Source organism: Cannabis sativa, chromosome 2 (assembly GCF_029168945.1).
Source record: "Cannabis sativa cultivar Pink pepper isolate KNU-18-1 chromosome 2, ASM2916894v1, whole genome shotgun sequence".
Classification (NCBI taxonomy): domain Eukaryota; kingdom Viridiplantae; phylum Streptophyta; class Magnoliopsida; order Rosales; family Cannabaceae; genus Cannabis; species Cannabis sativa.
In genome coordinates this window covers 31,371,741-31,392,322 of record NC_083602.1, presented here as the reverse complement: position 1 = coordinate 31,392,322, position 20,582 = coordinate 31,371,741, and the positions used below count along the sequence as shown (strand labels likewise).

At 30.8% G+C, this 20,582-nt stretch overlaps 2 protein-coding genes and 1 non-coding gene across 4 annotated transcripts; all 3 read right to left on the bottom strand.

Moving 5' to 3' along the window:
- Positions 1–1,983: 1,983 nt before the first annotated feature.
- LOC115718495 (perakine reductase) lies at positions 1,984–4,056 on the bottom strand. 2 transcript variants are annotated; one of them, XM_030647292.2, is made up of 7 exons: positions 3,888–4,056; positions 3,584–3,754; positions 3,271–3,480; positions 2,997–3,169; positions 2,674–2,770; positions 2,414–2,567; positions 1,984–2,312 (listed from the first exon to the last, which is right to left on the bottom strand). In XM_030647292.2, the coding sequence occupies exons 1-7, from the start codon at positions 3,945–3,947 to the stop codon at positions 2,113–2,115; spliced, it is 1,065 nt and encodes a 354-aa protein (XP_030503152.2). In that variant the 5' UTR covers positions 3,948–4,056; the 3' UTR covers positions 1,984–2,112. The 2 variants fall into 2 exon arrangements, with proteins under 2 accessions (XP_030503152.2, XP_060966427.1); XM_061110444.1 differs by lacking the exon at positions 3,271–3,480 and having other exon boundaries at positions 3,888–4,045.
- Positions 4,057–4,114: 58 nt separating this feature from the next.
- On the bottom strand, positions 4,115–4,185 carry TRNAG-GCC (transfer RNA glycine (anticodon GCC)). The gene has a single exon. It is a non-coding gene; the product is annotated as a tRNA-Gly (tRNA).
- Positions 4,186–16,772: 12,587 nt separating this feature from the next.
- LOC115718616 (perakine reductase) lies at positions 16,773–19,633 on the bottom strand. The gene is made up of 7 exons (XM_030647430.2): positions 19,433–19,633; positions 19,119–19,289; positions 18,546–18,749; positions 18,277–18,449; positions 18,076–18,172; positions 17,256–17,409; positions 16,773–17,163 (listed from the first exon to the last, which is right to left on the bottom strand). Exons 1-7 carry the CDS (start codon positions 19,490–19,492, stop codon positions 16,979–16,981), a joined length of 1,044 nt encoding a protein of 347 aa, XP_030503290.2. The 5' UTR covers positions 19,493–19,633; the 3' UTR covers positions 16,773–16,978.
- Between the last annotated feature and the right edge of the window lie 949 nt (positions 19,634–20,582).

The following is a 20,582-nucleotide window of genomic DNA, read 5'->3' as shown; positions in this document are numbered from 1 at the left end:
ATAATATTATTTAATCAATTGATCTAGTTACCATTGGATTACAAAGACAATCAATTTTAATCACAATCAACGACCAAAATTGAATGCGGCACCGGTGACACAAAAAAGTGGTATGTGAGGTTAACCGGGTCTTATATATATAAAACTAGGGGTATTCATAAAATACCAAATTCAATCCAATCCGCACGATTCAATCGAACCCAATTTGTAAAATGCAGATATATGTACTTGTACAGATTGGATTGGATTGAATTGGAAAATCTAAAATTCGCTCTTGTACAGATTGGATGTTGATTGACATGTAAAAGTAACCGATCTAATTCAATTCACACATATTTGGATATATTTGAAAAATTATATATACAACTAATATTTTATTGTAAAAAATAGAAATTTAAAAAATTTAATACATACGATACAAATATATTTAAAAACATAATATATAAAATGTATATTCTATTCATATTTATAAAGAAAATATAATTTAAAACAAAGTTAAACTTTTCTTTATACATACAATTTTTTCTTCTTGCTTTGAATTTGTTATTTTCTATTTTATTTATTTTAATTTGTTGTTAGATACATAAAACAACAATAATTTGTTGTATTTTATTATCAGTTAGGTAAATATATATATATATCTATTTTTTTAGAAATATTAAATAATTTAATATTAAAAAGTAACCAATTCAAAATAACTGATCCAGTCTACACTTTTGCAAATTAGATTGGATCTAAAATATGAAATCTATGCAGATTGGATGTTGATTAACATGTAAAAGTAACCGATCCAATTCAATTCACACATATTTAGATATATTTTAAAAAATTATATATACAACTAATATTTTATTGTAAAAGTAGCAATTTAAAAAATTTAATACATACAATGCAAATATATTTCAAAACATAATATATAAAATATATATTCTATTCATATTTATAAAGAAAATATAATTTAAAACATAGTTAAACTTTTCTTTATGAAACCTCTATCCAAGAATACACTTGGGACCAAGTAAATTATATTCTAATTGAGAGGTCATAACTAAATAGAGTTACACTAGAAAAAAAAAATTAAAAAACCAAAAAATATCAACGTAACAATAATAATAATAAATAATCATTAATACTATATCATAATGGAAATATTTTAGAGTAAATATAATATTCATACATGTATTATAATTAAAAATAAAATTATTTATTTTACATAAATAAATTTACAAAATACATGTATATATTTTATTAAGATGTAATTATTCTTATATAGAAGTATACTTTGGTAATACGGGACTTAAAAAATGTACAATTAATTATAATTTAAAGGTTATTCTTATTTATAACTGGCCCAAATTGGGACTTGATTTTTTTTATAACAAATTAAAAGTTATTCTTAAATAGAGTAGTCTTAAATAGAGGTTCTACTGTACATGCAATTTTTTCTTTTTGCTTTGAATTTGTTATTTTCTATTTTATTTATTTTAATTTATTGTTGGATACATAAAACAACAATAATTTGTTGTATTTTATTGTCAGTTAGGTAAAAATTATATATATATTTTTAATAAATATTAAATAATTTAATATTAAAAAGTAACCAATCTAAAATACCCGATCCTGCATTTTTGTAGATTAGATTGAATCTAAAATATAAAATCTACACTTAATACAAATCGGATGCACTATAAACAAAATAGTACGAATTAGATCAGATGAACACCCCTATATAAAACTATGTTAAACATGACCTACTATCTTAATAATTTATTTTATTTTAATTTGATGATTTTCATAGTCTTCAGCATGTAACTAGGAATGAAGAACCTTACAAAAACATAACAATAACAATAACAATAATTAAACGGTAGAAATGAAGAATTCTATAAAATAAATCATTCTTATTTTCAAAGAAAATAAAAAAAAAACCACACATGATCATACATCACACAATTTAATTTATAAAAACAAGTGAAGCCAAAGTGTTTAATTAGATCCCATTTAGATTAAGAAAGTCAAGAACCATTCGAGTATTCTTTATTTTCATACAAGTCCATGCATACAATACAAAACAAATTTATAATCCAAGTGAAATGGACCAAGGTATTTTCTCTAAGTAGAGACCTCATATCCTTTTGGGAAAGGAGGAGTGTTGGCAAATTTCCAAGATATTTTATGTATAATCTCATGTTCTCTACCACCTGCAACCTCTTCAACTGGCACAGCATCAGATATTTCTTTCAGGTCTTGTTCTGTTAGTTTCACACTCACTGAGCCAATATTATCATCCAAGTTCCTAATCTTAGTTGTCCCTGAAGAATTTAAAACCAGGCACGTTTAGATTCTAGCTCAGAGACTTAACACATATTAGACTTTAGTCCAACTAGGAAAGGACTCATTGGAAAGCACTCACCAGGGATAGGTACAACATCATTCCCTTGTTGAAGAACCCAAGCAAGAGCTAGTTGAGCTGGAGAACATTGGTGCTTTCTTGAAAGGGTTTCGATTCGATCATAAAGTTGTTTGTTCTTGCTCAAGTTCTCTCTTTGAAACCGAGGGTGTGAAGCCTATAGCCATAACAGAAATCATTGGAAGTTCAAATGCTTACGACATTTATACTAAAATCACTTTGTATTAGAATTGACATAACAAAGACAAGACTTCTTTTTGTACCAAAAGTCCATCTCCCAGCTCATTTTCATTGATTGCTTTACTCCCAAAGAAGCCACGCCCTAGAGGACTATATGGAACTATTCCGATGCCTAGTTCCCTGCATAAAAATGGTGTCAAATGTTAAATTATGAAGCTATTTTATGTATAAAGGAGAATTAATACAAGAAAAATCAGTAACAAATCAAGAACAAGAACACAAGGCACTCAAATAACAACTGATAAACAATAAGGAACATGAACTAACAAAATAACTAATTACAAGGCTTAACATTACAATTTCGAATAAAAGCAGGCATTTCATAATCTAATCTAAACAAGCAAACCTGCAAAGGGGAATGATCTCTTCCTCAATATCACGACTCCAAAGCGACCACTCCATTTGTAAGGCAGTGATGGGGTGAACAACATGTGCCCTTCTTATGGTGTCTGGGCTGGCCTCAGATAGCCCAATGTACTTTATTTTCCCCTCTTCCACAAGCTTCTTAAGCTCACCCATCTACACTCCAAACACACATAACACAATTATAAACTCTTCGAGCTAAATAGGATATCTTAATGAAATTTACAAATGAAGTAGTAAGAAAATGAATCACTGACAGTGTCTTCTATGGGCACTGATGTGTCAACTCTATGCTGAAAATACAAGTCAATATAATCAACATCAAGACGCTTCAAGCTAGCCTCACAGCATGACCGTACATATTCAGGGGTACCTCTCACTATCACTGAAAGGGTTTCTCTGTCCAGTCCAGCTATACCAAACTTTGTAGATAATTGTACTTTTTCTCTTGGTAACTGTTTTAAGGCCTAAAACATCACAAGAATACATTCTTAACACACTAAAGCCTCAATTACATTCTTGCTGGGACAATAATATAGCTTTAACACATGATGGAAGAAAATTACACACCTTTCCAACTAAAACTTCATTAGCAGAGTCTTCACCATAAGCGTCAGCAGTGTCAAAGAAAGTGATGCCTTTGCTAAATGCATGTTTTATCACCAAAATTCCTTCCTCTTCAGAAACAGGGGCTTTATAAACTCCATTCAGATTCATACATCCAAATCCCAACTTTGACACCTGTGAGTAAGATTAAAGAAAGGTTAAAAAAAAATTGTAAGAATTTGCACATGGAAAGTCAAACAAATATGAAATGTACACAAATATGGATGAAAATAAATTGAGAGAGAAGAAATTGAAATGGAATTTTTACCTCCAGTCCTTGATTGCCCAGTTTAACTCTTGGAATCTGGAGCTTGTTATCATCACCCATCTTTCAAAATTCAAAGTTCTTTTGTCAAAGCATTAGTATAAGTAGGAAGACTGACGAAGCAAAGGACTGTCATTTGTCGTTGCAGGCCAGGTAGATTTACGAAAAAAGACATATAGAGAGAGAAAGAAATAAGAAGAAAAAGAAAAAAGTCCCAACAACAAAACAGCTGCACCAGCCGGGAATCGAACCCGGGTCTGTACCGTGGCAGGGTACTATTCTACCACTAGACCACTGGTGCTTATTGAGGGAAATTTGATAATATAATATAATCTTCATATTTACTCTATTTTTAAATAGAAAGTCAATGACATTATTTGACGACTGGATTGTACTTTTTCAATGAAGGATATTAGCAGAAAAACACTTAAAATTTAATGGTTGGTACGGTAACACTTTTTTTTTTTTTAATCCAAGTAACACTTAATCCTATAAATTTATTTTTAGGTTTTTTTAATATTATACCTAAAATTAATTTTATTTATAAAAATATCTTTAAAAAAATTATTTGTACAAATATTGTTGTGCCACATCAGCATACATACCGAAATTCAAAACTTACCGAAAATAGAAAAAATTGGAAAAATCTCGTTTTTGTTATAAAATTATAAAATAATATAAAGTTGATGAGAAGAAAGAAGAAGAAGATGAAGAGAGAAAGAGAAAGTGAATGAGAATTTCTAAGTTGTTTATTCCAATGGGGTGAACCCCTATTTATACAAATACAAGAGTGAAAAAAGGGAAACTAAGAAAAAGAGGAATATTGATCACAATTAATGGTAATAAATAAAAGATTTGGGCATCCACATAATTATTAATATTTATAACACTCCCCCTTGGATGTCCATAATAACTGCCTTATTAAAAATCTTGCTAAAAACTTGATCAAAGAAAAAGAGTATAGTGTAAACTAACTCCCCCTCATTTAGGCATTTGTGGAGATCTTCTAATCGACGAATTTCGATCTTGTCTGCCGTCTTCTCAAATGTTGATGTTGGTAATAACTTTGTAAATAAGTTTGCAAGATTGGCACTTGATTATGTGTGGTATCTCATCTTTTAGTTGTTTCCACTTTTTCTAGAAATATTTGAGTAGTAAATAATGTCATTGATTATTTAAAATCATTACATTCACTTCGGGGAATGACGTTGAACAAGTAGAACATTATTATAAATTTCTTAAAAATTTATTACTTGTTCACCCATAAAAAATATAAGAAATTATTCAACAATTTCTTTTACGATATTCAAAGAATATATGAATGCAATTTTTGCATAGTCTCCAAGATGTATGCAAAATTTAATCTTTAACATATGTCAGATTCAATAATTTCCAACATTGCAAGTAATAACAATGTATAATAATATGACTAATACGAGGAATCTTTAAAAGTGATTGACTTCAATTCGTATCATTTTCTGCAGGGAATGATGAACAATAAATACTGCCTCATGTATTTAAATAACATTAGTCATGCTCATTGTTATTCTTATACTTTAATGTTTCAATGCAATTTTCTTAACATTCTTTTTGGGTATTCAAAACCCACTATAAAATTGCATCAATAATAATCATTTTTAATGATTCTTTAGTTGTATTCACATAAATACAATCATTTTTTTTCTTCGATAAATATAAAACATTTACTTCAGGAAATGTTTGTCAAAATCTATATCGATATTAGATTACTTTTCATTGTCCTCAAAGAATACAAGAACATATATATAAATATGTATTCATCTCTTTCATTATATATCCATCAACTATATAATGAATATTACGTTTGCATAATCTTCAGGATATATGCAAGATTTTATTGAGGACGCATAATCATCAGGATATATGCAATATTTTATCGAGGATGCATAATCTTCAGGATATATGCAATATTTTATCGATGATGCATAATCTTTAGGATATATGCAATATTTTATCGATGATACATAATCTTCTGGATATATGTATAATTTATATAGATTTTCTCTATCATATCATAAGCACACATATATTGTAAATATTATGAATGATAAGAATATTATATATATATATATGAAATCAATAATAAATATATACATACATATATAATATATAGATATATAAATAAAAATAAAATAAAAAAAGATCATTGAAATTGTTTCAGTCAGATGAGTATATATATAAATATATATTTAGTGTATCGTGACTTTGAAACAATTCAAGAACTCTAACAAAATACTTACATTAGATCTTAGGCAGAGACTCATGCTTGAAGCTTGGGCAGAGACTCATGCTTGAAGCTTGGGCAGAGACTCGTGCTGATAACGTGTTATAAAATAATATAAAGTAGATGAGAAGAAAGAAGAAGAAGATGAAGAGAGAAAGAGAAAGTGAATGAGAATTTCTGAGTTGTTTATTCCAATGAGGTGAACCCCTATTTATACAAATACAAGAGTGAAATATTAAGAAACTAAGAAAAAGGGAAACTAAGAAAAAGAGGAATGATCACAATTAATGGTAATAAATAAAAGATTTGGGCATCCACATAATTATTAATATTTATAACAGTTTTCAGAAATTTTTTATTTTTTGGGAGTTTTGAAAAAAGCAACAATTTAGTTGCTTTTGATGTGAATAAGATATCAATTGGTTACTTTTTTATTAAAAAATTTATTTTAAAATTTTACACATATATAAATAATAACATGACTATTTTAATATGTGAGAACCGTATATTTTTCTGTCTCTAAAAAAGGACGACTAATATTAAGAAACTTTTTTGTTTCTTTTTTATGTTTTTAGGCTATATTATGTTATTTTATTGTTTAAGATACCTTAAGGTTACATTTTTTTAATGTAACTCATATGATGTTTTAGATACTATTCAATTTACTATCATCCTCACTACCATCATTATTGTTATTCTAAATTTTATCTACCTAACAAGAGATGTCCTCGTAAGCTAAGATAGAGTACATGTGGAACACAGCCTTGCCAATAACAAGACAAGGTCTCCTTACAAGGTATGGCAAAATCGTCAAGCATCAAGCGAAAGGAGTTAAGCGAGTTGTCAAGGAGCTGCACCAACATGTCTGGCAAACCAAGGGAAGTCTATAGGCCAGGCAGGATGAGCTTGTATGGCCGGCCAGGATCTGGGCACAAGCTAGCCAGCCAAAAGGTGACTTTCAGACCAAGGGAGCTTTCATTAGACCAAGGGAACCAGAACTCCACAAGGAAAAGGTGTACAAAGCTGGCCTCTACTTGTGAGTCATCACTATCTATTTATAGGTAACTACCTAGGTTTAGGTTAGATTTAATTAACATTAAAACAATAGAAAAATAAATGGTAAAATCCATGCATAGTGGCCGGCCATGGGTTGGATAATGGGCCCCACTTTGCAATTTTGCCATTTTGTCATTTTCCCATCTTATTATCTCAAAAATGCCAATTTTCCAATTTAACCACTTAAATGCCAATTCCAAATTATTTAATTAACTAAAACTTAATTATTAAATAATATTGTCATTTAATATATTTATTAATTAGACTTAATAAAGTCTCTTAATTAATAAATAAGACCTATGATCTCTTTTCTTCACATTTAAGCCCTTGCTTAGTGAAAATTCATAAACTAGACATAGTCTGATTATAGAATTATAATTGATCAACTAAAATCAATTAACTGGGTCTTACAAGCAGTATAGTCTCAACTTGTATGGGGACCATGGGCCTATATAACCGAGCTTCCAATAAGCAGATCTAGAATTTACAAAGTAAATCCACTAACTTATCAATTCCTCATTGCATCCACCATAGAGCTTGGAATTGTACTCTCAGTTACATAGAACGCTCTATATGTTCCACGATATAGATACGCTATTAATTATCCATTGTTATAATCCCAATAATCAATGATCCTTTGTAGATGATCTACATTGCATAGTGATAAAATTACCGTTACACCATTTTAATGTATTGTATCCTTAAAACACTTGGCCACCTATAAATGATATTTTAGTGAAATAATATAATCATTAAAATGAGATCTCAATCATTAATCTCTTTTTATCCAAGCTCGAAGGAAATCATCGTTTCACTTCTAAATACCTATAGAAGCTATAGATTCCATATCTATGTTTAGCGCTCCCACTCAATTGTACTATCATGTTCCCAAAATGTACGTATCACCCTGACCAAAAAGTAGGCTTAACTAACAAATCAAAGAACATGAATAACACTCCTGAGATTTAACCTAAGCATGTCAGGATTAAGATCATTTGATCTAGGATCAACTAAGTAATATTGAATTGAATAGATATTACGGTAAATTTATCATATCTAATCAAAGTTCAATATCGGTCCCTTCCAATGTATACTCCATACATCCGATACTGGTAAATTTTGCCAATGCCCTGGAAAATACATAACACTTATCCAATGTGTAAGTATACCTATCGTTGATTATCATGCCAGTCTAAACCCAGTGAACTGACAAATCAGGGAATTTAAACTTTTGAACATATAATCATGACTATATTCCACTGTGCTGACAACACTATAATCATGAACAAATACATATGTTCTGGACCTAATAGAATTTATAATCATGAAATAAATCATGTGAACCATGCAACATAAAAATGATTTCTGATCTTTATTAATTAGTAAATCTAATTATATTGAAATGGGTTTTATTTAGGGCACAAAACCCAACATTTATAGGCTCTAATGGCTTGGGATACAATTGTGGTCCCAAGGAACAACAAGACATCCATGAGCTGGACGTTACAGGTGGAAGCCTCACCCCTGGTACCTTTTTCTAGTGTCAGGCAGAACCAAGTTTCACGGGTAATGGATTTTTGCACTCTTAGGTAGGAAGTCAACACTTGGAGGTGTGGTGCATCCACTATGTGTACCTTTTCTCCCTTAAAGCTTGTAGAGGATGTGGTTGTACATTTCCTGGATGCACGCTTTGTCCTTGTGATCATACCCTTGTTACCTTCATTTCCCTTACTTAGGAAAAATTTTCTATGTATTGTTATGTCATCGTGGAAGTATCATGTTGAGTGGCTTTTTCTCAAGCTATGTTAGAGTGACATCTTTCAAGCTAAGGTCGAGTGACATCCTTCAAGACATGGTCGAGTGACATTCCTCAAGCCATGGCTAAGTGACATCTTCAAGCTAAGGCCGAGTGACATTCTTCAAGGCATGGCCGAGTGACATTCCTCAAGCCATGGACAAACCGTTCAAGCTTAGGCCAAGTGACATCTTCAAGCTAAGGCCAAGTAGCATCCTTCAAGGCATGGTTGAGTGACATCTCTCAAGTCATGGCTGAGTGACATTCCTCAAGCCATGGTCAAGTGACATCTTTAAGCTAAGGTCAATTGACATCCTTCAAGGCATGGCTGAGTGACATCTCTCAAGCCATGGCTGACTACATTCCTCAAGTCATGGCCGAGTGACATCTTCAAGCTAAGGATAAGCGACATCTTTTAAGGCATGGCCAAGCGACATCTCTCAAGCCATGACCGAGTGACATCTCTCAGGCCATGGTCGAGCGACTTTGAGTATGCGCATGTCGAATGACCATGCACTACTATGCCTTTGGAGCAATTCCCTAAGCACATTCTTAATAATCTCGTGATTATTAGTCAACCAATCTTGAGAGTTAACAACGCTAACTTTTGGGGTTAATAGTAAGAAACACAAGATAAAGTTCACATCAGCAACTCACAACACAAAGGTAGTCCTAGAGTATGTGCATGTTGATATTTGGGGGCCAAGTAGAATCCCAACACTTTTAGGTAAATAATACTTCCTATCTATTGTTGATGACTTTAGTAGATGTGTTTGGACTTATTTACTTAAGACCAAAGATGAGTATGTAGAAAAATTTAAGATATGAAAAGTTTAGATGGAAAACAAAACAAATTTAAAGGTTAAGACACTTAAATCCAATAATGGTCTAGAATTCATCAACACTGAGTTTGATAGATTATGTAATGAGCATGGGATAAATAGGCATAGGACAGTTGTGAAATCTCCACAACATAATGGAGTTGCTGAGTATCTGAATAGAAACCTTTTGAACAAAGTGAGGCATTTACTTCTTAGTTTGGGCTTGAGATAGCCTTATTGGGGAGAGGCATTAGCTACTGCCTATTACCTTGATAATAGGAGCCTTAATAGAGTCATAGACTTGAAGACACCTTTGAGAAGTGGTATAGGAAGATACCAAACTTGAAACACTTGAGAGTGTTTGGATGTGCAACATATGCACATCAATCCAATGATAAGCTTGAGGCTAGATCTGTCAAATGCACTTTTCTAAGTTATCCTATAGGCACAAAAGGTTATAGAATCTGCATAAACCAGAATGGGAAAACTAAGGTGATAATTTCTAGAAATGTTGTGTTTAATGAAAATAATTTCCCTCACTTGAAAGCCGAGAAGGGCAGTGTGTTACCTGATGCAGATTCATCTGGCAAGAGGAAATATCTAACAGAGTTTGAAATCAAGCTCAAAGGATTTGAACCAAGTGAGAAGAATGACAGCACAGGCACAACTCCAAATGAGAATGAGGAACAACCATATTTGTCTGACTATCAACTTGTGAGATAGAACCAGAAGAAAAATTTATATTCTAGCAAGGTTTGTAGAGGCTTATCTGATTGCTTATGTTTTATCAATAGACCCAGTAGTGTGACATACTATAACTATTGAGTATAGAAGAGGCTTGAAATGGAAAGAACAAGGAGTGGTCTCGATTTGTGGATGATGAATTAAGCTCGCTTAGAAAGAACATGTAACGCCCTGACTATAAGGGACGCCACGTGTGTGCTTTTATAAACTTATTATTACTAATCTATAATTTTTGGAAAAGTGTGGTTTAATTAAAACCTTTAATTAAATTCAACATAAGACTTTCATTTTTAAATACTGCCGTAATATGGGGATCCCCTGCTAATAAAATTCTTTTACAACTAATTACAAATCCATTTGAACAAGATTAGGTTATACATCAAATCTTAGAAAAGGGTTGATCCTGCTTTACGAGAGCCAAGACAACACGGTTGATATGTACACTGCTGGAAGACCTCTGACCCATGGCTGAACAAAACTGCTAATCTTCTTACCTGCACCATGAAGTACCCGTGAGTCACAGTGACTCAGCAAGAAAAGCTACTAGATAAAGAAAATCATGGAAAATAATAGCCAATTATAGTACCACATGTTATACATACCAAGAGATCATTCTCTTTCAACGTACATATACAACTCAACGTTTATACAAGCAAACTTATTACAAAATTAAGAGTATTTATAGTTATACATAACCAATAACCTCAGTGTTTCATAAAACACCATAATCATATAGTATTGCAAACACTTACTTTCAATGCTTCATAAGACACTCCAGTTCACACATTACATATCCACTCAATTTCAGTACTTCATAAAGCACTCTAATCATGCATCATTACAAGAAAAGTGATTAACTTCACAAGCAATATAACATTTGTTCAGTCACATTATAACATAATATGTTCAATTACAACTCATCATATAACAATACACTTAATCCATCTCACAACCTCGTAATCACACAATCCCGGCACTTCATAAAGTACCCTTACCATTCGTTACCCACGAGCTATATATGTCACTATCGTTGCCCGATACCGCAACGATAAGTAAGAAACCTATCCGCGGTTTCAAGAGTAATTATTCATAACGGTAATAACTGTTTCTTTTACTCGATCATAATCGAGCCACAACGATAATAATCGTTTCATAATACTTCCCTCGATCATAATGGAGTCAAACGATAATAATCGTTTCATAATACTTCCCTCGATCATAATGGAGTCAAACGATAATAATCGTTTCATAATACTTTCCTCGATCATAATCGAGTCAAACGATAATAATCGTTTCATAATACTTCCCTCGATCATAATCGAGTCAAACGATAATAATCGTTTCATAATACTTCCCTCGATCATAATTGAGTCAAACGATAATAATCGTTTCATAATACTTCCCTCGATCATAATCGAGTCAAATCCAATACATATCGTTAACCTCGATTAGGATTAAGTCACAACAACGTATAACAAGATTTCGATCTTAATCGAAACTGTAACAATCATAACATTAACCTTATACAGTATTTAATACTTTTCTTACCTCAGTCCAGAAATTTAGCGTACATGCTGACCTAGGTGGAATCAAAGCTTTGACGATCCCGAGTCCTATATCACGACAACAACATTTAATAAATAACTTAAATCAATCATTCTGGAAATAACCCTAATTCCCATAATCGGTAAACCCTATCTTCCATTAGCTCCAAAATAAGTTTTACAACTCTTAAACAATCTATCCCAAATACGGAAATCACCCCGAGCCCTAAAACCGGCCATGAAGAAAACTGAAAATTTCCCCCTGCTGCCTAAACCGGTCAACCCGTTCTGCTACACCAGAACCAACCGGTCGACCGGTTCTGGCAGGGTTTCAATCTTGAGTTTTCTCTCCAAACTCGAACCAAAACTCAACCACACCTGCCCAACAGCTCCAGACCAATTCAATATCACAAATACAACATATTCCAACCATCAATTTACAACAATTTATTTATTCAATCAAAATTGCATAATCAAATGAAATTAGACTTAATAAACCTCACCTTAACCAAAGCAAAGCAAGCAGCCACTAACCCCAACTGATTCAAGCCTAAGCATACTCTAAATCCAATCTCCAAACACATTCTAAACTCACCAAAACATCACAGCTCAGAAATTAGACTTAACCCTAAGCAAAGCTTAATCTAAACCACGGAAATTCAAGGTCAAGAACATGAAACTCACCTTTCAATCTTGGGCAGCACTTAGAAGTAACTTAATCCAACCTAGACTTGGTTGATTGAAGAAGAAAAACTTAGTTTTCAGCTGGTTTCTTAGGATTTTCGAGAGAGAGGAAGAGAGAGAAAATATATAAATATCCTTCTTTCATCTTTTTGGTTTTTAATTTAAATTCCTACCCTTAAATAAAAAAAAAACAAAGAATAAACCTAAGGTTTATCTTTAATTCAGCCAACAAAAGATTAAGAAAATTCACATAAGACAAAACTAAAATTATACATGGTAAAATGACTATTTTACCCTTCCCCCCTAAACTTAAACTAAACACATTCTAGGGGTATTTTGGTCATTTTCTAACTTTCCTGATCAAACATACTTTCCAACATTTTAACCTAATCCGGTATAATTCCAATATAACACAATTTCAACCATCGTGACATTTCTGACCATTCTGTCAAATTCCACAATCGCAGGCCCGAAAATATTTTATTCAAATTATGGTATCTACGATACCCACATATTCCAATACAATCTCCGTAATTAATAAATTACGCTTTATTATTCATTAATTCATATTTCCTAATCAACTCGTAATTAGCTTTAAGTAGGATTATAAGCCTACTTTAATATCCATATAATCACATATTTAATAAAATATGTCCAATTAAAATATCAGTATATTTTTCGGGATATTACAGAACAAGACTTTGGTCTTGGTTCTAAGATCTGAGGACAAGAATGTGATATTATTCAAATGGATTCTAAAGGCTAAAGAAGTGGTGATAGAGGATGAGCTAGTAAGATTCAACAAAAGATTAGTTTCCAAAGATTTCACTCATGTGGATGTGATAAATTACACTGAGGTATTCTCACCTATAGTGAAGTATAAGACCATTTGACTTATGTGGTCAATGGAAACTCAACAAGGTTTAGAAGTGGAGCAACTTGATGTCAAAACTATGTTTCTAAATGGTTATATAGAAGAAGAAGAGATATACATGGAGCAACCACCTGTATTTTAGGTGGAATAAGATGGAAACGAGTTGGTTTTTTAAGTTGAAAAAGTCCCTATATGGCCTTAAGCAATCTCCAAGACAATAGAACAATAAATTTAACAGCTATGTTTAGAAGATTGGTTTCACATGGTCCAAGTTCAATCACTATTTGTATTTCAAGCACCTAGAAGAGTTAACAATTGTTTATCTTCTACTCTAAGTAGATGACTTGTTGATAATGGGTAAAGACAAGGCAGTGATCAAAGGAATTAAAGATAAACTCAAGGAAGAATTTGACATGAAGGAATTGGGAGAAGTAAAGAAGATACTTGGTTTAGAAGTTCATCGATCTAAGAGTGATGGAGTAATGCACCTAAAGAAAAAGAACTACATTGAGAAGATCCTAACAAAGTTCAAGATGCAAGATTCTAAGAGCACTTTAGTACCTCTTGGAGGACAATTTGTATTAACCAAGGAGAAAAGTCCTATGATAGTAGAAGAGATGGAAAAAATTCCATATGCAATGGCTTTGGGGTGTCTCATGTATGTCATGGTTAGCACAAGACCTACATTGCTCATGCTTTAAGTATATTGAGTAGGTTCATGTCAAATCCTGGGATAAACCATTGGAAGACACTCAAATGGCTGATGAGATATTTGAGAGGGACATCAAATATTAGATTGACTTACAAGAGAGTTTTAAAGTAACTTTAAAAGAATATGTGGATGTTGATTATGCATAAAACAAGGATACTATGAGGTCTACTACCTCATATGTGTTTCAAACTAATGGAGATTGTATTAGTTGGAAGTCATAGATCCAATTCGTAGTAGGACTTTCAACTACAAAAGCAGAATTCATCGCGACCACAGAGGTATTCAAAAAAGCAATATGGCTACAAGGATTTCTGAAGGAGTTGAAGCTTATAGTTGGAAGGACAAGGGTATATTCTAACAGCCAATCTTCGATTCATTTGTGTAAGAATTCGGTTTATTACGAGAAGACAAAACACATTAATATTTGGTTATTTTTAATAAGGGAGAATGTAGAAGAAGAAGTAATCGAGCCGGAGAAAATAAAGTTAGAAGAGAACCCTGCTGATATTGGCACTAACGTGTTACCTATCAGTAAATTCAAGCATTCCTTGGACTTACTCAACCTTAGTTGCTAAGAAGCTACACATGAAAGTACTACTGCCTCCATAGGACAAATGTGCACAACTTGTTAATGCTTGAAGAAATAAGGTAGAATTAATTGTGGTATAATTCCTTAAACTCCTAATCAAGATTCGGTTAGTTAGTTGTTCATTAACTAACTTAATTGTAAAAAATGATAGCAAATATATTGGATCCATTGTCCTATATAAAGAGAGCTACTCATCTCATTTCATAAGAACAACAAAAAGAAGACTCAACCAAAAAACGGAGAGAGACAACACTGTAGAGAGAAGTTAGAGTGTGAACGTGAGAGAGATATCTAAGAGATAAAGAGTTGTGATTGAGAAATTGTATTGAGCAACATTGATGATTATGTTGGCTCGGGTTAGTGAGTTAATGAGTGTTGATGGATTACACCCAGGGGCGGAGCCACATTATACCATTGGGTGGCCGTGGCCCCCCCTGAATTTTATGGATACAATTACAATACTTTTTCAATACATAGTATAGAGTACTTATTTTCATTTAGTGATCTTCCATCTATGTTATTATTTTACTGTATTTTGACTTTTCAAAATTAAATTTTTATTGATAATTGTGTACACACATTTTAATCTAATTTCTAATTATATACCTAAAATTTATAATGTATTTTGTAGTGAGATCTACATTCTTTTAATGTCAAGTAAATTAATATTTAAGAATAATTGATCTAAAATTAATTTTAATATTTTTACTACAAATGTACACAAGTTAAAATACAATGCAACATACAAGTAATAAAAAATAATTAAAGAAGAAAAACATATACAATAGATATTATATATTATTAAAGCAATAAAGCATTATTAAGAATTTAAACTTTTATATGTAATAACTTGTGATTAATTTTTGTTGTTTTATAAAAAAAATTGAGATATTATATTTCTTCATTTGTTTTGTAATACAATATTTTATTTTTGTATGTATATCAAGTTTGTGCTTATAAAATTCAAAATACAAATTTTAAGATTTTTTTTACAAGAATTATCTTACTTGATTACAGTGACGGACCTAGAATTTTTGATCAGTGGGGGCTTAATTATTATAAATATATTTTTTATTTACTTTACATTAAAATTATAATTATTTTGTGGGGACTTTTTACTATTTTGTTGTATAATTATTTAATTAAATAGAAGATATTTAATTTTTTTTAACACTATTTTTTTTTAGTGAGGGCTATAGCCCCCACACTTTTTTTTACTGCGTCCATCCCTGCTTGATTATATATATGATTTATATTATTATTATTATTGAGTGCATGATATGGAATTTTTAGGTGTTAAATCTATTTGTTTAATGTATTTTTGTATTAAAACTATTTTATAATTATATGAAAAATATATTTGATACAGAATTTTCACACAAGGATAAATTAATGGCCCCCCCTAATATATTATTCTGGCTCCGCCCCTGATTACACCATAGAAGATTCACTGTGATTATTTTTTTGTAGCTTCTACGATTGATAACTCTTATTCTCATCAAATAAAGATTGGTGGTCGTGCTTTTAAACTGGAGTAGGACAAAATTCACATTGAACTTGGGATTTGAACCAGTATAATTCTCGTTTCTTGTTGTGTCTAGAAGCTATCAAGATTTATCTTGGTGTTTATGTTTCTGGTTTGATATGTGTTTGCTAGTTTTGTTCTTGATTAGTTTGTTTTGATTTAACTCATGTTGTTTAAGTATGATTTTGAAGCTAGAATTAATTAATTCATATACATGACAGCTAAATTTCTTACATTTACAGGATATAAATATGTTTGTAAATATAAATTTAGACAATAAGTTGTACAAAATAGTAAATTCACAATTAAAAAGTAGTATAAATTGATGTTTCTGAACAAAGAAACAAAACATAATGTAGAAAAGAGAAGAAGCTATTGGAAGGAAAGTGCATGAGCTAGCAGTGTCTATTGTTACAAAACAGACTATATCTGAGACTGAAACTCTGCTGAAGTGTGAGACAGAATATTTAACAATGGCATTTTTTCTTCAATTCCCAATTTTAAGTGGTGTATTTGCAAACTTCCATGAACAACGAATAAAAGCATCTTGTATTCTATCACCTGCCACGTCATTGATGGCTACCAAATCAGAAATCTCCTTCAAGTCTTCTTTGCTCAGTTTCACTCTTAATGATCCAATGTTATCATCGAGATTCTTTGTCTTAGTTGTACCTACAATATTAATCAACAAAACAAGCTTAGTTAACTTACTTTTGCTACTAATTAATATACAAATAGTGGCATAATGAATGAGTTTGTCTCACCAGGAATAGGCGCCACGTCATCACCTTGATGAAGAACCCAGGCAAGTGCCAATTGTGGAATCGTACATCCATATTTTTGAGCCATCTTCTCCATTTGATTATACAAGAGTTTGTTTCTCTCTATATTTTCTCCTTGAAACCTAGGGTGTGATTCCTACATATTCAAAACAAATAATAATAAGTAGTATGTCACTCAGTTTAGTCGGTTTATGCTACATTTTATTCAACTCAAAAAGTTATAAAAGTTTAAATGCAACCCGCTCAATTAACAAAACATTAAACTTCAACCCGGCCAGTCAGATTAACTCGCCCAAATCGAGCACTAATATTTATTTTTTTTCACATTCAATTATTATATTTTATTTAATTGTGATAATAAGATAAATATATAAATTAAATTTAAAATTTAAATTTATTACCGTAAAAAAAATATTGTGGTTTCAATTTTTTATTTTTTTTAATAAATATGTATATAGATTATATTATATATAACTTAGATATAATATATATAAATATTTTAGTTGGATTAGTCGGGTTAGTTCGGATATGGGTTGGTATTATTTTCAATCCGTCTAATATAAAAATTAGATAAGTTATATTTCGTTAAGTTTTTCAGTTTATATTTTTCTTTGAGTTATTTACTTTGATTTGGGCGAGTTATTCTGGTTGGCCGGTTCATAAAAACTTACATTCAGCGATACAAACAATAACCAGTATTAGATAAATTAAAAAAAAAAAAAAATAGACACAAAGTGACATAATAAGTAAATATCAGGTGGATTTATCTTCTTAGGAAGCTTTAATATTTATGGTACTATACCAGAAAAGTATTTGGAGGTAGACTCTCCACAACTGCCTTGCCACCGAAAAATCCACGACCAAGAGGGCTATATGGAACTACCCCAATTCCAAGTTCACTGTCATTAATTAACATTTTAACCAAAACTAATCAATCAATAATTACTATTTTAAGTTAATTAATCGATACTTATAATAATCTCATAAAATATAGATTAAATACCGGCAAAGTGGGATGATTTGTTCTTCAATATCACGAGTCCAAAGAGACCATTCCAATTGTATGGCAGTGATGGGATGAACAGCATGTGCTCTTCTTATTGTGTCTGAGCTAGCCTCAGATAATCCAATGTACTTTATTTTACCTTCTTCTACCAACTTCTTCAGCTCTCCCATCTACAAATAATAATTGTAACATATATATAAATAGTAAATGATCAAGAACTAGCTAAATTTTTTTATATTAATATATATGATGAAAAATGTACTCACAGTATCCTCAATGGGGATTGTTGTGTCTACTCGGTGCAGATAGTAGAGATCAATATAGTCCACATTGAGACGCTTAAGACTAGCCTCACAGCAGGACCGGACATATTGAGGACTTCCATTCACCTCAATTTGGTCAGCTCTTATTTCCACAATACCAAATTTTGTGGCTAACTGAACTTGATCTCGAGGCAACTCCTTCAAAGCCTGCAAAATATCATTAATTTAAGAGTAAATACTATTTTGAATCCAGTATTTTGTAAAAATTATAAATTAGAATCTCTGTTTTGTTAAATGATAAAATATACTTTATATTTTTTAAAATAATAAAAATAGAACCCTAAGCTCAATTTTTAACGATTTTATTTTTTATTATAACCAACTTTAAAATAATTTTTAATAGGAATAAATACAGAAAATGTAATTTTATTATTTAATAAAACATATTTGACCTTAATTTAATTTATATATGTATACATAACATCAATATTCCTATACAATAAATTTGATTCAGTACCGAGAAATAACAATATTTTAAGATACGAATATGTTTGGATTTAAACAAATTAAGTATACCTTGCCAACCAAAATTTCATTAGCAGACTTCTCTCCATAGATATCTGAGGTGTCAAAAAATGTTATTCCTCTGCTGAAGGCATATTTGATTATTGATATGCCAACCTCATCAGGGACTGGTGCGTTGTAGACTCCGGTAAGTCCCATACATCCGAATCCAAGCTTTGAAACCTGTAAAATCAGTATTTGATATAATTTCCAACTGGGTTTTAGCTAAAATTTATGGTTTTGTAGTTTGTGAACTTCATCACAACTTTAAATCTGAACAAAATGAAAAGTTCATAGTAAAGATTTTGATGGGTTCTAGAATTTACCTCCAATCCTTGGTTTCCCAATTTCACTCTTGGAATATTGACACTTTTCTCTTGCGCCATAGTTGGTTATTTGGGGTTGGATTTTTCTAAGTAGTCTTATTGTCTGTTGTGTGTTGTTCTTGTGTACTAAAATGGAAACTTGGGACTCCTATATATATGGAATACTTGTAAGTATATGAGGCGGTGAAACAGGGTTAAAGCATTCAATTCATTGTTTTTGTTATCCTAGGATTTTAGTGTGTGTGTGATCATTGATGACTTCATTCATACAGATTAGTCATGTATTACGACACTATATAGTAAATTATTAAGGTTTCTTTTTTAATATATAATTTGACAAAAGGGAAATCAAAAGATCAAATATAAAAGATGTTATGGTCAAATTAAATTTTTTATAGGGTGGTGGTGGTGGGTGGGTACAAACTTTTTTTGGTGAATTTTTTAAAATCCACTCTTTTTTAATATTTTATTTTCAATTTTAATATTTTAAATTTTTATTTATAAAAATACTTTTTTTTAGTTAAAATTACAAAAATACATATTTCTAAATAAAAAATAAGAAAATAATTAAAAACTATATAATGAAAAAATTAACCACACAACAATTTTAAATTAGTTATATAATTACGAAAAACAACCTCATTCTATCTATAACTAAACTATAAAACAACTAGAAAACAATTTATTACTTTTACTAAAAATCGTATTTTTATAAAAGAAAAGTTGAAAGCATATAAATAATTTTTTTTTCTTCATATTAATGTATTTTTGTATTTTTTTTGTATTTTTAAATTTGTAGTAATTGATATAAAAATATTTATTTTTTTTTATTTATAATCAATCATCAATATATCAATATATATATATATATATAAAAGAGTGTTTTTAGGAGTTGATGTGGCAGCTAATCTCTCTTCTCTAATTTATTCCTAATTTTTTAATTTATCTCAATTTTTATTCTATTTTGCATTTTAATTGGATGATTAGAAGTTTTTTTGCTTTGTATTTTTTCTTCATTCTTTTGCAATTTTCTTTGTTTACTTTATATCTTTTGAATTTTCCTCATATATTGATTTTTTTAGTTTTGTTCCTATTTGTTATTAACATTAGTTTCAATCAATCTTACTACAGATGTCTCAAACCTGCATAT

Excerpts from the sequence above, each read along its gene's own strand:
- LOC115718495 (XM_030647292.2), bottom strand. The coding sequence starts at position 3,947 with ATGGGTGATGATAACAAGCTCCAGATTCCAAGAGTTAAACTGGGCAAT. Across the intron at positions 3,170-3,270 it reads CAGTGCCCATAGAAGACACT|ATGGGTGAGCTTAAGAAGCT; the intron begins GTCAGTGATTCA and ends TTTGGAGTGTAG. Across the intron at positions 2,313-2,413 it reads TGATGTTGTACCTATCCCTG|GGACAACTAAGATTAGGAAC; the intron begins GTGAGTGCTTTC and ends TAAATTCTTCAG.
- LOC115718616 (XM_030647430.2), bottom strand. The coding sequence starts at position 19,492 with ATGGCGCAAGAGAAAAGTGTCAATATTCCAAGAGTGAAATTGGGAAAC. Across the intron at positions 18,450-18,545 it reads CAATCCCCATTGAGGATACT|ATGGGAGAGCTGAAGAAGTT; the intron begins GTGAGTACATTT and ends TATTATTTGTAG. Across the intron at positions 17,164-17,255 it reads TGACGTGGCGCCTATTCCTG|GTACAACTAAGACAAAGAAT; the intron begins GTGAGACAAACT and ends TTAATATTGTAG.